A 16,701-nucleotide genomic window follows, 5' to 3' on the forward strand; every position below is an offset into this window, starting at 1 on the left:
TGTGGCCTCAAGCTGAAATAAAATTTTAGCTTAATTACAATATCATCGAGTTAATGGTTATTAATTTAGTTAGACAAATAAAATACAATAAATATATACAAAGAAATCTCATATTTTAGAAAAATATATTTTAAGATTTAAAAAAAATGGAACATAGAAATCTCATATTTTAGAAAAATATATTTTAAGATTTAAAAAAAATGGAACATCGTTGTAGATAAAAAAAAAAAAAAGATGATGACACATATATATGTGGTGAATAAAAAGGAAAGGACTGATACGTACTCATCTCATCTGTGTTCTAATTTGGATGTATAATACTGGATGAAGGTGACACGACTATATCTCTCTTATTTGTCTTTTTCTTTTTTTTTTTTCTCTTGAGAACAGCTTTTCTCTTTGATAACTATAAAATTGTAAACTGATAGAAATTTGTCAAATTGATATATCAAAAATCTTATCAACTTGCCTGCTCATTTTTTCAGTTTCCTTCAATGCAGTTTCCTATATTATTATACAACCCTTCAAACCCTTGTATCATGAAGGCCGAATTTAAAAAAAATTCTATAATTAATTTTTGTGAAATTTTCTATTCTGAACAAAGAGAAAAGATTACATGGAATCGTGTATTAATTAATTAATTAATTAATTAAAATAAACATTATATAATGGTTTTATTTCAAAAATAAAGTCAAATTGGATCATATGTATACATTACAGTTAGACCACGTATGTGCAATTGCATTGCACCGGCATGCATATATATCCACCTAGTAATAAAAAAACATGCCAATGAGTTGTCTATATAAAGGGACGAAGCCCAATATTAACACAAATCAAAATTAGGAAGCTAAGTCATTAGTTGTGAAGCAGAAGAAGGGGAACAAAAAGTTTAGCAGTGAAGGATGAAGAAATCCTGTTTTGCTTTAGTTCCATTCCTATCAGCAATATTGCTGCTAATCATAGATCGGTGCTCATGTTTGGACCGTAGCCATTTCCCTCCTTCTTTTCTCTTTGGAACTGCAACTTCTTCTTATCAGGTTGGTATATGGATTGCTTCAATTAATTAAACAAATTTATACTATTAAAAACCAGCAAGCATATATACATATATATATAATTTTTAGATACTCCTGAAATTAATATCATTCAATAATAATTATTATTTAAAATTAATCACCAAAATCAAAACTAATAATTGCATTAAGATTAAATTTAATTATTAATTAGATATATAATTTTTGAAGGTTAGCGACGTTGAAGCCATTCAACTCAATAAGATATTGGTGTCACATATCTCCATAAATATAAAATTTTGATTCCACTCTTAATGAAAATGAAAAATAATTATAATTATTAATTTTTATATATTTATTCGTTCAGATTGAAGGAGCATACTTGGAAGACAAGAAAGGGCTCAGCAATTGGGATGTATTCACCCACTTATACTCTGGTACAAATTTTCAGTCTCTCTTTTAGGGATTATGAATGTATATATAATTGATAAATAATCATTATTGATCATGTAGCTAAATAAATATCGGTGTTGTTAGCAGGAAAAATTGCAGATGGAAGCAATGGGGATGTAGCTGATGATCACTATCATCTGTTTTTGGTAATTGATAATTTTTCTAGACTTAAAAAGTTAAAATTTAGAGCGTCTTTACTTATAAAAAATAATTTTACGTTTTTTATTTTTTTAAAAAATTGTAATTTTCATTTTTTATAGAAAATAAATAAATGTTTGTATTGTGACAGGATGATATAGAGTTAATGCATTCCCTTGGAGTAAATTCGTACAGATTCTCCATTTCATGGGCCAGAATCCTTCCACGTATGTTCCACGATTAAGAATTCTCCTTTAAATATGGACTTTTCTTTTTCCTTTTCTTCGTGTTTTGACAAATTGTAATCTTAATCATAGAGGGTAGATTTGGAGAAGTCAATCAAGAGGGAATTGCATTTTATAATAAGCTTATTGATGCTCTTTTAATCAAAGGTAAATTATATTTTCATATTCCATGCTATATTTTGGCAACTAGGTCTAAGATTTTTTTGGCTTTTCTAATTATAATGCTTATGCATGCCTCTTCAGGAATAGAACCAGTTGTTACATTACAACATTTCGATGTTCCTCAAGAATTAGAAGATCGTTATGGCGCTTGGCTGAATTCTCAAATACAGTAAGTTTCTGCTTGCGTCATGCATATATATATATATATATATAAAAGATTTTTTTTTAAAATTAAAAATTGATTATAATTGGGAATTATATGTTTAGCCTTTCTTAGCTGTTAATATCATATAAGCAAATCTTCCATCTTAATCTTGGTGTAGGGATGATTTCGGCTATTTCGCAGATATTTGCTTTGAGGCTTTTGGGGACAGAGTGAAATATTGGATTACACTGAATGAAGCTAACATGGTGGCGCAGTATTGCTATTACAGTGGAATATGGCCACCAAATCGATGCTCTTACCCTGCAGGCAAATGTAAAGCTGGGAACTCTGACCTGGAACCCTATATTGCTGCTCATAATATGATATTGGCACATGCCATAGCAACTGATATTTACAGGAAAAAGTATCAGGTATTAAATATATCGACACTCAAAAAAAAGTTATTTTAGAAATTATTTCCCTTGCCATGTTAATTTAATGAAATTATTACATGAAATAGGAAAAACAAGGAGGAAAAATTGGCATTGTATTGCATATCTATTGGTATGAGCCATTGAGAGACATTCCAGCAGATAGAGTGGCTGCTCAACGAGCTCTAGCTTTCATTGCCGCATGGTAAATAATTACTCTTAATCCAAGTTTGTACGATAAAATTTTTTGCTTGCTCTTAGATGAATTGATTGAAGTGCAACTCTATTGTTATGTTTGTAGGTTTATGGATCCTATCATGTTTGGAGAGTACCCACCAGAGATGCAACAGATTGTGGGTCTAAGATTACCAGCATTTTCAGCAGAGGACAAGAGGAAACTGGCCAATAAATTAGATTTCATCGGAATCAACCACTATAGCACCCTCTATGCAAAGGATTGTCTATTGACACCATGCAATTATCACGATGATTTACTTAAAGATACATTTATTTATGGGACTGGAGAGAAAGATGGAATTCTTATAGGAGACCCAGTAAGATATACAAAAATTCATAATCTTATTGCACCCTCTACGATAATAACAATACTCAAAATTTCTTCTTCTCTCTTTGTTTTTTTTTTTTTTTTTTTTGAGTGGTGCTTAAACAGACAGCAATGCCTACTTTCTATGTTGTTCCAAATAGCATGGAGAAGACAATCATGTACTTCAAAGATAGATACAATAACACGCCCATGTACATCACAGAAAACGGTAAACCCAATTTAACATTTTCTCAATTATTTTCTGCTAACGTAATTAAATATGTATATCAAGACTTTAGGGAAATATACACGACTTGCAGGATATGCACAGCCCAGCAGCAAAAAAATTGAAGATATGCTCAACGACACGAGCAGAGTAGAATACATGGAAGGTTACCTGACTTCTCTAATTTCGGCTATCAGGTAGATTCAGATGTCCTTAGACAAATCATGGGTTCTTTTTTAGGTGAAGCAGTGATCTTATAAAGGTTAATAAAAATTACAGGAACGGAGCAGACGTGAGGGGCTACTTCCATTGGTCTCTGATAGATAATTTCGAGTGGACTTATGGTTATACAATAAGCTTCGGATTGTATCATGTGGACCGCACGACAATGCAAAGAACACCAAAAAGATCAGCAAAATGGTTCCAGCAGTTCCTGAAAAATAAATCTGGTGTCCTCCATGCCCAAGAATAGCAACAGATCAATGATATTGTGTAATCTTAGATTGTTTAAAAGATAGAGAGTGTGCATATATATATATATATATATATTCATATTTATTAATTCATTTAATTCATTCCTTCTTTGGCATTTGCAATCCAGATTATAGCAAAGCTAGATAGCCAGTGTTGCTATTCTAGTTTGCGCATACCACGTATGCGTGATCGATGCTTCAGGGAAATCAGAAGAGGAGAACAAATGAGTAGCTAGCTACTTTTCTTTTACCGGAATTATATTTCATTACAGCTGAAATACAATACAAGGCTAGGCCCATAAATACAAGGTTAAAAATATTCTTTAATCATCATAAATATGAAACTGCAATGTAAAAATACAAAAATTACAGGAACGGAGCAGATGTGAAGGGCTATTTCCACTGGTCTCTGATAGACAACTTCGAGTAGACTCATGGTTATGCAGTAAGTTTCAGTTGTATCATGTAGACCACACAACACTAGGGAAAACACCAAAATGTTCAGCTGAATGGTTCTAGTATTATGACTAAATAATTAATGGTTTGAAATGGCAGATACTATTTAGTGCATTTAAGAGAATAGATAATTAGTTTCACTAAATTATAAAAATTAAATAGTAAATTTCCTTTTGTTTTTTTATTTTGTAAAACTAACATCCAAATCTACCGTCAACGAATCTACCCTTCAACCGTTCCTGATCGGAACCTCACAGTGGCCAGTACAGGGCAACATGGGGATCAGTCGTTGGAGGTTAGCCTCAAACAGTCACCAAAAGCAAGGGTTCTCATGTCTTTGGAGTGTGCGTACTCACTTTAAGGCCAATAAAACAACAGCATACATGCAAAAATCACTTGGGAGATATAACAAGGGAATCTCAACAATTTTCTTTATTAAAATCTCTCAAGACACAAATAAATGAAATGTCAACTAAAAAATATATATCACTATCATGCAACAAATGCACGATATGACAATCTCCCTCTAGATTTCAATTCTCCATCCCCCAAAATACGGTACCTAAAGCGACCTTGCGTCAACCAGAAACTTTTTTGTATTTTCTTGGTTAAGCGCCGGCTACCGATGCTTAAAAAACAGGGCAACTGATTTACCAGTGCAACCTACTCAATACCACACAATAAATAAGAATAGGTTTCACAACAATGTAAACAGCCATGGATAATAAGAAATCTACAAGTAACCGATTCACATAAGGCCCAATCCCATCCTGCACCACTTCTGGCAGATAAAAGATTCATCAACTATCTTTCAACTTAGTCAAGCTTGACATTAGCATAGAGAAGCGTGTCCCTGGTGAGTGGCATATTAAGCAACAGATGTATCTGCAGCAAAGACGAGAAAAAAGAAAATGAGAAACTCAGAAATGGTGTTCATTCTGCCATGGCTTTATGAACTAACGTAAACATACCTTTTTAATTCCGCTGAAAGATGTAGATATATTTACATATTTTCCAAGAGAAGACAGAAAACTATATATATATATAATATATATATATATATATATATATATCCCATTTTAATTAAGAAGCCTCATGGGCACAAAAACCAAATATATGACCACTTAAAAATATGTAAAATAATATACTAATTACTATGAAAAACATTGATGCTGCGAGTACAAATTAAGTTTTAATCATCTGATATTTGTGTCGTACTCCAACATATATATGATAATCTCAGGCAAGTGAGGATATCATTGGCATCAATGAATTAGCAGTTTTTTTTTTTTTTCGGTATCAATTAGAAGTTGACATGTACAGGATAATGATCTGTATTTCCAGATGCAAAATGAGGTGTCTAATTCAGATAGTACATTAATGCAATAGGTCCTCATTGTAGAGATAAACACAAAGAAGATTCAGGGCACACGATCTGCATGCCAATTTTAAGTTACTAAGTGTGGATTTGTCAGGTAAAGGAAATCCTCATTAATAAATGACAAGACATAGAACACTTGCTTTATGCAGCAGGCAAAGACTTGTGTATTATTCCTATGTAAGATTGCCGTACCATTCCCACCAAGCAATTAACAATTGTAACTTTTAACTCACTAGAATAAACAATATCTCCATGACTTTTGCAACTGAATTTTAGTAAGCAATTTCCACTTTTCATGCTTTAGAAATATATATAAAATCCAAAAAAGAAAAGAGAAAAGTGTAGCTAGGGAGAAGAGGACCAGATAAGAGATTGTTTATGTCAGCAAATTTCACTTCTGCTGTCATTGTAACTCTACCATAGTAATTTTTTTAGGTGAGGCAAAAAGAAGGGAAAAAAAAAAGGTGCACAAATTTTGTTGTTTGATAATCTTACCCCTAATAGAGTAGAGATGAGAAGAATAATTCCTGTCACCCAAGCTAGGGTCTTTCTAACCAATGCTATTTCCGCAATGGTTGTTGCATTAGTTGCATTTGATCCTTCTTTCTCAGCCAACCAACGTGCAGATGGTCGAGAAGTCATAATCACATTCAACATTGTTCCTGATTCTGGAGAAGATATCTCAGTACAGATGATAACTCCAACAATTTGACCTGCCAATTACCATTATTGCCAAAGTTGACAAATAGAAATAATGATTAAGAAATTACAGCAGTTTTTAATCATAAATACTGGCAGTAAACATGAAGAATGACTGTTGAAATTAAAATGACTTGCAAAATGCATAACGAACCAAATGGTTCTTTTCAAATTCTACCACATTTGTCTAAATAAAAGAAATCATAATTATCACCCACAACGATAAGAGTCTACAGTGGGTTGAACAAGTGCAAACACTAATCAGGTATAGGTTTCTAGTTTCACAGAAATGGCAAGGACACAATTGTAGTATTTTATATTAAGACAAAGATATGATCATTCTGAGTCAAGAAAACCAACCTCTGTATGCTGCTTGGTATGAATCAAGCAATTTAGACAATGTAGCAAGCAATAGCTCCAATCCTTGCTTCACAACTTCATGTCCATATTGCTCTTGCAAAGCCTAGTTTATTAAATAAATAAGTGATAAAGTGAGTGTGTATCCGAAAAGGGATGCTAGGCAAAGAAGAACACAATTTTCAATTTATCATACTTGGATACTGAATACAACACAACCAACCACTGACACATTTCAAGTCATAAATGAGGTGAAGCAGTGTTGGAATCTAGGTTGTCTAAATTCTTTTCCATATCATAAGCAATACAATTTTACTAATTAAAGGTTGGAAAATGTGAAAATACTATCACTCAAGAGCATGGACAGACCTATTATCCAACATTTCTTGCATGTATTTGCTCAAAAACCCTTTAGAAATCAAAGAATAAAAAACTAGACAAGAAAATTAAGCATTTAGGTTTTTCAGTCTCAGAGATTGCTGAGTTCAACCTGCTCACAATTCTATCTCTCATTTCCTTCAAACTTCCAAATTTTCAGATATTAATAATATCCAGACATAAAAGATCCAACTGAGCAAGAGATTCTCTATCAAGGGAAGAGAAAAAATCCAGGAACCCAAATGGTGAGTGATATCAGAATGGAAGCGAAATGAGGAGATGATCAACTAATACCTCCAAGTAGAATAAACAAGCTGAAAAATCATTCTGTTGTTCTGCTCATCAACAACTCTAAACAATAACTGAAGAACAACTTTTGGGAAATAGAAAGATGGTCTCTATTCAGAAAGGAATCCTTTCTTTACAATCCATGCAGGAGATCCATGCACAAAAGTGCTCCTGCTAACTATTACACATATGCATGAAACGTGAGGCAGGTGAACCATGCACGCATTAGTTATTGCTAGATGTTTCTCTTTTTTTTGGTAATATTTTCCATAACAAACACCATGGATCATTTCAGAATCATTGCACTTCAGGTGTTTTTGTGTGTGTTACATAAAACTGATGCAAAATGGGTCAATTAGAATTAGTTCTTGCAAAACAATATATGAAAATCAGAAAAAAGGGAGGAAATTTGGCGTTGCCACCTTAATGCCATCAAAACGACCTATGATTAACTCTGCAGGTCCTTGAATAGCCTGTGACAGATCTTCATGCATTTCTATTGCTCTTCTGCTATTACGGAGCAATGCCAAGAGACTTCCTATGAATTCCTCGTCCGCTTTCTGCAACCAATAAAATGTAGCATATACAATAAAATTCTGTGAATTAGAAAACAAAGGTTTTCAATCTGAAATAAAATGAAGATATAAGTAACAAAAAACAAATACCTTTGACACATAAAGAATCATATTGGAACCGCTAGCCAGGGGGATGATCAACTTTCCATTTCGTGGTTCCAAATTATCAATAGTATATGATCCGCCCAACCAAGATGCCTAAAATAAATAAATAAAACTAAATTCACACACATAATAAGTACGATTTCTGACTTTGAAGAGACCAAAAGCAAGTAAACAAGTTATGAGAGAGGGTAATACGAGCAAAGACTAACCAAGCTGCTTAGTTCCTCGTCATTGCAATCTGATAATTTTTCATCTAAAGAAACCACAGAGACTTCTTCATCTGCAACAGATCCCATAAAGTATTCATCATGAGTACTTAACATCACATAATCCAAATTCAACAAACAGTCACAGTCATGTACAAGTTACTTATGCACTATGATTTAAGCCCACAGAAGGGCAGGTACCTGGCAGTTCAATTTGAGCTTTTTTCGAATCAAGAATAACCTTGCTTCTAAGGGCATTACTGAACATGGAATTTGCCGGAGCAACCAAATCTGCATGTAAAAAAAGATCAAGCATAAGCAGAAAATAATAATAAAGAGTCATATAATAATTAATTTCAAAACTGAGTATAAGGACCATTGACTCCTGTGACTTCCAGCATGAAAACAGCACGGGGCCTATCAAATGGATTGGGCATGAGAACTTCATTCAACTGCAAAATGGCAATGAAATTTTCAAGATCACAAATAGTCAACAGTTGAAATACAAAGAAGCTAAAAGTTTTTAATTTACAAAACTGATCTCCACAAGGACCTTAGATGAACCAGCAGCTGAAAGTGTGGTCAGGGGTGCAAAACCAAGCAAGACAGACACAGCAGCACCCACTTCCAGAGGCGACATTAAGTGAGACTGAAAGTGAAAAACAGTTAATAACAGTGAGAACAATGACAAAAAGACATAATTCATTATAGATAGGTTATATATATAAAATGTCACAGGATAAGAACTTTGGGCATCAATATGTAATATTTTAGGGAACATTTAGGAGAATTTCTATTTTATTTTCATTTATGTAATTTTAGGGAGTGATTAGCTGGCCACCGGTGAGCATTGGGCCCAGCTAGCCATCGATACTTGTCTACAAGTGATACAAGGATTATTCCTATCATTGTACTGATTATGCTTTATGAATGAAATGCATATTATAAACAGAAAAAATAACCAGTGAAAACTGCTTCATGTATTATTGGAGGCCAAACGTACATCCAACAACAAAAGGCATATCGCAAAAACCAAGATGCAGTTGCTGGACCTCCCAGATAATGCACCATAACATATATATATTATCATCAATGAAATTCATTTATGCATTCTTTAAAAAAAAAAAAAGAAATAGCATATCTTCGACGCAGCCATATCCAACGGATACATCAGCTCATCTATCCTACAATGGACAAGAAAAGAGGCCAGAAGATAATTCCAATTCCAATATTACCTTTTCCTGTTCTCTAATCTAATTGCAAACAGAAAAACTCTATTGATAAATATCTAAAGCAAGGGTTGTAAATCATCACTGTGCATCCCTAATGACTTAACTAACACTCAAATAACTGCCTAAACGCATGGTGATCAATCAAAACAAAATTTCTATAGAATTCTCCATCAAGCAACCTGAATTGAGGAATTTCATCGACTAAATAAATAGCCAGATATGTAAACAAATGAACCTGCAGGACATCGTTTGATGGTGAAGTACGAAGATACTGGCGATTTTGGCCATCAATGAAGAAAACTGAACCACTGCTGTCAGCCTGGACTTCATAATCAACCCGCAAAGTTAGCCAATCAAATGAATTAAGCTACACAGATACGTGTCTAGAAAATAGAGAGAGTGAGAGAGAGTACCCTAGCTACTGAGCCGAGAATAGAAGAGACGATAAGCAGACGGAAAAAGCTGCGTATATGATGATCCATTGTCGACAGATGCATAGGCAGAGAGATCTGGTTCCAGGACAGGGATGCTAATGGAGAGGACGGGTCGAAGTTTCGTCCGTTCGTAAAAAGTAAGAGCGACGCCGTTTGGCAGGTTTTGCGGAACGACGTCACTTAATATGACATTCGGCTATGATTTTGGGCTAGCGCTTACGAGCTTCTCAATTAGAGAATTCTGATAACGGGCCCAAATTGAGTATCGACAGGTTCCGATGGAAAGTACTGTAGGCCCAAAATAGCAACTAGCGGTCTTTCCTCTCCTTTATTTATTTATTTTGTTTTTTTGAAATATGGCCTTCACAAGATTCCTTGCACAAATTTAAAACGATTTATGAATGAATATATGTTTTTTTTTTACTAGAAATATTTTTTAAAGCTGTGGAACAGAAAGTCTATAAAGGGGAGGGGAGACCGATCCCATGACTGGGAGGGAGCCATGTAATAAAATATTATTAACATGCCCTATTTCTAAAATTGGATTTTTTTTGCTAGTTTTTAATTATGCTAAAGATTTGTAATCAACGATATATATTTCAATATTTTCATTTTGAAAGAATGAATAAATAAAATAAAAAGATTATGTCATGTCTTGCATGCATAGAAAAGGACGTTTGCACTGGATTTTGTTCAAAAAAATGCACAAACATATATATAAAAACAACAGAAATCGACAAATAACAAAGCATTAATATCCATAAAATTAATATAATAACCGTAAAAAAGATATCACAGAAACTATCAGAAAAAAATTTATGTGTAACCTTTTGCACTAACATCTTCACATGCTTAGTGTCCTTTCCGAAGAAAATTTCTTTATCACACATACGATATTTTATATATGCGATGATGTCCACATCTTTCTGCAAAGACATTTCCATTTAAAGCCTGTATCGAGAATTCACGCATATGTTAGCGTATTGGTTGCTTTAAAGCAAATATTTTACATCTGAACTTTGAAGGGTTAGTTAAACTAACTCTTGCTTGTGACTCTGCAAGAGGTATAAAGTTATTATTGAAATCCCTTTATTTTAAATTGAACAATTTATTTAATTATTTATTTTAAGCATTTTTTGTTTGGATTACTCTCTAATAATAATAATAATACCATGCTAGAAAATGCTACTTAAAAACATTCAAAATGATGAAACAAATTTCATTTTAATTTTAATTCCGAGTTTAAACGCGATGGATTTAAGTTTATGAAATATAATAATTTTACGTATTAATAATGTAAGTTACTGGGTGTTTATTTTATGAAGAAAAATTATTTTTAAAAAGGTAATTAATTAATATATTTATTAATTGCATAATGAGCATCGGTGAGGAAAAATACAGGATCAAGGTGACAACGATGACGACAAAGAAGCTGTCCTCAAGGGTGATATCGGAAGCCTTGAAAAGGGTTTGTAAAAAGCATTTAGGGAATAGAGAATCTCTGTTTGGAATTGTGGTTTAAAAGCTAAAATTATATTTTAGAAAAAAATATAAAATTATTAAAAAATGAATGTAAAATTTTTTAAAATAACTTCATATTTTTATGAATGGAACTTGTTAAAATTATTTTTTATTACTGTCTAATATATATTTTTTTTTAAAAAAATTCCTAACAAATAGTTTTAATTGCAAGCCGAGCGAGAGAGAGAGGGGAGGACTACTGACTGATGACTCATGATTGAAGAGAAAAAAAGCAATGCGTGAAAGCTTTACGTGGAAACTGTGGTGCTTTTTGCCATGCATGCGACGATTTTCCTTCCTTTTTTTTTTCCTCTAGTATTTTCAAAAGAGAATCATCGTGGCCCACAGACAATAAAGGTTCTTATATATGCTTTTCTCAGCCTCAGGTCACCATCGGTATCATGAAGAAATTATCTCCAAGCTTGAATGCCGCATTCATATTAAGTTTACAGTTAACATTTAAATTAAGGAAAAACAAACAAAATACTGATTTTATTTTTTCCTTTTTTTTAGGAATGAATTATCTTCTACTGCCATGCTCTTCCACTTTTAATATAGTCTCTTATATATTAATAGCTATTTTTTTTAGTCTTTATACTTTGAAAATCAAAGTTTTGAGTTTAAGACTCTTTATTTATTAATTTTAAAATTTACGATATTTAATTACAATAAGGTTTATCAACTTATCATACGTAAAGGAAGTGGGGACCATGCATCAGATCATGGAGACAAGCCCTGGATTTCCACAAGCATATAAAGAAGCAGTGATTAAAGTTATGATGCTTTGCTTTCTCCATTGCTCTTTAATTTCAAATTTTGATAAAAAGGCAAAATAGACATAACAGCACTTCTAATACAAGTCAAAGCAGAGGGATTTCTTCAGCAAACAGCCAATACACATAAAGCCACATATCCATCTCTATCAGTTTATATAGCTAGACCTTTTTCTTTCCAGATTTTTACTTTACTTCATTTTACATTAATTATAAATTGTTTAAAGGTTGAAATTATTGGTCAGTTTCTTCAATCACATCATGGATCAATGATATGTATCAAATATTACCATAAAAATTTATTAAAAAGAAGAAGGGTAATAATGGCATCACAAAAGAAATTGATAAACACATTTATTCCAACCTTAGTGTATGCAACTTACTAAAGCATCAAACGTTTTAAAAGTATGGCCTTGAATTTTACAACTTCCTTTCCATCTGCGGCTAGCTAGCTATCTACAGCTTTATTTTCTTTACCTTCTTTCTTTTCTGTTTCTTCTTCTAGAGATAGACATATTGGTGATCCGATTGGTTCATGGATATTGATCCCTTGTGGATTACTGGGGGTTGGTTAATTCTACTGGTTTTAGTTTCATGGCACTAGCTAGCAAATCAACAGTAGTTTCTGAATCACATGCTATGTTGCTGTTTCTTGGCCTTCTCTTGGTTGCTTCTCTTCTTGCTGGCCCTATTGACTCCAAGAAACTCATCCCTTCCTCACAAACCACCACAGGATTGCAGCCATCTCATTCTACTTCTGCTGCTGCTGCTACATTTTCTGGTTCCGATTCAGGTCAACAGTTTAAAGAAGCTGCACATGAAGTACCGAGCGGTCCAAATCCTGAATCCAACAAGTAAGCAAAGAGGCCAATATCATGATTAACCAAGACGTCGTTGAGTTAATTTCCCTTATCCCTGTCTCTTTGCACCACCTAGAGCTAGCTAGCCAGGTGCATGTGAATATAGATACTCTCGTTTCTTTCTTTCTCTGTGTGTATGTTTGTTTGTGAGATTAACACCCCTACTATGATCTCTATATCTTGAGCCTAAACATTTTCAAAGCAAAGAATATAAATCAATGTACATGCAGCCGTGTGCTTACTTGTTTCTCTCTGTTTTTTTTTTCTCTTTCTTTTATGGTCTTGATTTCTTGATGAATAGGGTAATTTAGTTTCAGAAAATTAGTAAAATAGGTGGCGGCCAAGAAAGCCGTAGAGATGAATAGTGTGAGTGAGGGGTCAATGGTCATCATGTACAGTGCTGAAGCTCTTTGGTTGTATGCGTATGTTGCTATATATTCAGATGACCATTCATTTTTGCGTTTGTCACGTTAAAGCTCAAAACACGAGGAAGCTGCCTGACACCAAAGAAAAAGGCCATGAGATACGATTTGATAATAATAACAGTAGAAACGAGAATGATTGGCCTCGCTTTTCTTTAATCAAACTCACACTACCACCTGCCCAATTATTTTCATCATATATAATTTTTAATTATGTATGGCCCATCTCATTTGGCTATTCAGTAACATAACCAATTTAATTTAGAATTGAAGTAGAAAACTCAAAATTAAATTTACACCTGGTTTCATCCAACTAATCTTGATTTTTCTTTTATTTGTGAATCCTCATAAACTACCATTCAAATCTTATGGTAATTTTACAACAATTTTAACATTATTAAATCCAAATTAATTATTGATAAACTTTAACTTGACAAAAATTTCGTCAACATATATAATATACACAAATTTAATATTCAAGTACTACCATTTATGTTTTACAATTTAAAGTAATTTTAATACTATTAAATCAAATTTATTAACTATTTTTATTGCATTTTATTTCGATTTAGATTCCATCTCAACACTTTATATATAAAAACAAATTTGATATTATTGAGAAAATTTTGATGAATATAGTTATAAATAAGTTAACCCTGTTGAATTTTTTAATATTTACAATTTTACATGTAAGTTTGTCGAGGAAAAGAAAAGAGAGAAAGTTACTATACTCTTTTTCTTTTAACTCACGATACTCGTTTTGTTAATCCCATCAAGTGATACATATATAAATATAATTAATTGTGTCAACTAGGAACAAAAACAAAAAAAAAAAAGAAGAAAGAAAATTTGCAAGCTAGTTTTGCTTGAACATGGAGGAAGAATTTCCCGCTAGCTATGGAAGCGGCGATCGGCAGAAGCAACTCTAAAAGCTTCATTCGCGTCTAACCTCCTATTTGAGGGAAATCATTATCTATGTTTAATCTTTAAATTATTCCATACTCATATAAATAAATATAAAATTCATCTAGAATTGAAATGGTGAAAGCACATAGGATTTTTTTTTTCTTTTTTTGGCAGATCACCAAAGGAATAGATGCATAGTTGGAATGCGATGACAGGAGGCTCTATTTTGTTTTATCTAAATATTAGTTTAAATATATATAATGCTACATAATTACACCGTTAAGTATCACTTTGGTCAGGTTTGTTTTGCTAATTAATTTGCTTCCAATATCTATAGGAAGAGTATTAGCTTAGACATTGCTCGATAACGTTGTTGCCTTGTCCCCTTTTGATCAAATAAAGTTGCACTTTGTTATACATTAATTGGGATGAGGATTGCACCTCCCCCAACGCCCATCATCAATAACTACAAAAGCAGAGGGTAGCTGTAGCTGTATTTCTCAATAATTTTTCAGCTTATAAAATTTAAGAAAAGAAAAAAGAGGGTAGCTGTAGCCAGCCAGCAGCCGTAGTCAATAATGTGGAGTGGTTTCATGACACTTGGTTTCCACTGTTCCAGCTTGTGGGGACAGTGGATGGTACGTAAGAGCTATTAATGATTTCATTAACCATGCACCGGTGAGTCGTTCCATTTTAGAACAAGTTTAGCTGGTTTTTGTCAACTTATTTGCCCAATAGTTGATGTTGAGGTGAAGATAATAATGAATGCATAAACATGCAGCTGGCAGACCCTCTGCTGCACCGAATGGTTATTATATATATATAGTACGTAGTTCTGACACAGAGACAAGACAATCTAGTTGCATGTTTGCAAGGAAGAGCGGAGAACTGCTTGACAAACAAATACTGTGAGAACAAACAATGCCATCTCCATTTGATTTTTAAATTTGTTGAGTAATATTACATGCGGATGAAATTAAGAAAGGCCAAAGCAACATATTCAATTACGATGATCTTATGGGAACCGAGTACGTAATACGTAATGCACCATATATCCATCTTTCTTTTTAACCCCTCAACTCTAGTGGCCACCGCCGCCTCCAGCTCCAAAACCACCTCCACCCCCAAACCCAGCACCACCACCCCCACCCCCACCGAAGCCTCCACCAAATCCACCACCTCCACCTACTCCACCACCAATGCCACCACCTTTGCCAAAACCTCCACCAACTCCATAGCCTCCTCCTGCCCCGCCTCCTCCACCAAATCCTCCTCCACCACCAACACCACCCCCACCTCCAAGTCCTCCACCTGCACCACCGCCTATACCACCTCCTGCCCCTCCACCAACGCCACCACCGCCACCAAGCCCACCTCCACCTCCAACTCCTCCACCACCACCAAGTCCACCTCCCCCACCAGCTCCACCACCACCACCAAGACCACCTCCTCCGCCAAGCCCTCCACCTCCACCAGCACCCCCTCCTAAACCCCCACCATGTCCACCGCCTAGGCCACCACCACCCCCTAAACCCCCACCATGCCCACCACCTAGACCGCCACCAGCTCCTCCTCCTAATCCACCACCGTGCCCAATGCCACCCCCTAGACCCCCACCATGTCCACCTCCTATGCCACCGCCATGTCCTATACCACCACCAAGGCCACCGCCGCCACCTAGACCTCCTCCCCCACCACCGCCAAGGCCACCACCTCCACCTAATCCACCGCCACCACCTAGACCCCCTCCTCCACCTACTCCCCCACCAAACCCAGCACCTCCACCTCCCCCTATGCCACCACCAAACCTGCGATGTTTAAAGCCCTTCTTATAAATGCCATGACCTAGACCTCCTCCTTTCCACAGTGGACGATGAAAAAACAAATGTTTATCATCCTTGACGTCGCCGCTAACATGATCAGCCAATACTGAAGCATGAAGAAGGAATTGACACAACAAGAGAGCAAGCATAACACAACGGGCAATGGCACCCATTATGCTATCTTAGAGAAAACAAAATAGAAAGAAAATAAGTTAATTAGCTAGCTACAAGAGCTCACTCTGTGGTGCAATGGAGTCTGTGGGAAATTAATATTTATAAGCCAGGAAAATAGAATTGGTTTTGCATGAGTAAATGATGCTCATCTGCCACTGGACCAGAAATTTATTGGCCCAACTGTCTTCCCAACAAAGCTCAGGTACAAGCTCATCCATTGAAGACTCTGTCACACGCGATGCCATGCTTGTATGAGATTAGCTTTTTTGACTTTAGGG

The 16,701-nt window shown here is 34.6% G+C and overlaps 3 protein-coding genes and 1 pseudogene across 4 annotated transcripts; 2 read left to right on the forward strand and 2 right to left on the reverse strand.

The window, feature by feature from the left end:
• Nucleotides 1-853: 853 nt before the first annotated feature.
• LOC110602151 (beta-glucosidase 18) lies at nt 854-3,935 on the forward strand. Its single transcript, XM_021739588.2, has 12 exons — nt 854-1,040; nt 1,384-1,453; nt 1,557-1,615; nt 1,759-1,834; nt 1,925-1,999; nt 2,096-2,183; nt 2,338-2,590; nt 2,680-2,795; nt 2,892-3,144; nt 3,261-3,363; nt 3,455-3,557; nt 3,640-3,935. The coding sequence occupies exons 1-12, from the start codon at nt 906-908 to the stop codon at nt 3,830-3,832; spliced, it is 1,524 nt and encodes a 507-aa protein (XP_021595280.1). The 5' UTR covers nt 854-905; the 3' UTR covers nt 3,833-3,935.
• A 760-nt stretch (nt 3,936-4,695) lies between these two features.
• Nucleotides 4,696-10,097, reverse strand: LOC110602152. Of its 2 annotated transcripts, none has more exons than XM_021739590.2 (11): nt 9,924-10,097; nt 9,746-9,829; nt 8,832-8,927; nt 8,655-8,730; nt 8,480-8,569; nt 8,282-8,352; nt 8,058-8,165; nt 7,815-7,952; nt 6,730-6,832; nt 6,166-6,383; nt 4,696-5,174 (listed from the first exon to the last, which is right to left on the reverse strand). In XM_021739590.2, the coding sequence occupies exons 1-11, from the start codon at nt 10,005-10,007 to the stop codon at nt 5,106-5,108; spliced, it is 1,137 nt and encodes a 378-aa protein (XP_021595282.1). In that variant the 5' UTR covers nt 10,008-10,097; the 3' UTR covers nt 4,696-5,105. The 2 variants fall into 2 exon arrangements, with proteins under 2 accessions (XP_021595282.1, XP_021595283.1); XM_021739591.2 differs by having other exon boundaries at nt 9,746-9,834.
• Nucleotides 10,098-12,605: 2,508 nt separating this feature from the next.
• On the forward strand, nt 12,606-13,347 carry LOC110601422 (annotated as a pseudogene).
• Nucleotides 13,348-15,188: 1,841 nt separating this feature from the next.
• Nucleotides 15,189-16,579, reverse strand: LOC110601544 (glycine-rich cell wall structural protein). Its single transcript, XM_043950988.1, has one exon. It carries the CDS (start codon nt 16,420-16,422, stop codon nt 15,508-15,510), a length of 915 nt encoding a protein of 304 aa, XP_043806923.1. The 5' UTR covers nt 16,423-16,579; the 3' UTR covers nt 15,189-15,507.
• Nucleotides 16,580-16,701: the final 122 nt, after the last annotated feature.

Source organism: Manihot esculenta, chromosome 15, assembly GCF_001659605.2.
Source record: "Manihot esculenta cultivar AM560-2 chromosome 15, M.esculenta_v8, whole genome shotgun sequence".
Taxonomy (NCBI): Eukaryota; Viridiplantae; Streptophyta; class Magnoliopsida; order Malpighiales; family Euphorbiaceae; genus Manihot; species Manihot esculenta.

Excerpts from the sequence above, each read along its gene's own strand:
- LOC110602151 (XM_021739588.2), top strand. The coding sequence starts at position 906 with ATGAAGAAATCCTGTTTTGCTTTAGTTCCATTCCTATCAGCAATATTG. Across the intron at positions 3,145-3,260 it reads GAATTCTTATAGGAGACCCA|ACAGCAATGCCTACTTTCTA; the intron begins GTAAGATATACA and ends GTGCTTAAACAG. Across the intron at positions 3,364-3,454 it reads CATGTACATCACAGAAAACG|GATATGCACAGCCCAGCAGC; the intron begins GTAAACCCAATT and ends CACGACTTGCAG.
- LOC110601544 (XM_043950988.1), bottom strand. The coding sequence starts at position 16,422 with ATGGGTGCCATTGCCCGTTGTGTTATGCTTGCTCTCTTGTTGTGTCAA.
- LOC110602152 (XM_021739590.2), bottom strand. The coding sequence starts at position 10,007 with ATGCATCTGTCGACAATGGATCATCATATACGCAGCTTTTTCCGTCTG. Across the intron at positions 8,731-8,831 it reads CAGCTGCTGGTTCATCTAAG|TTGAATGAAGTTCTCATGCC; the intron begins GTCCTTGTGGAG and ends GCCATTTTGCAG. Across the intron at positions 8,353-8,479 it reads AGCTCAAATTGAACTGCCAG|ATGAAGAAGTCTCTGTGGTT; the intron begins GTACCTGCCCTT and ends GATCTGTTGCAG.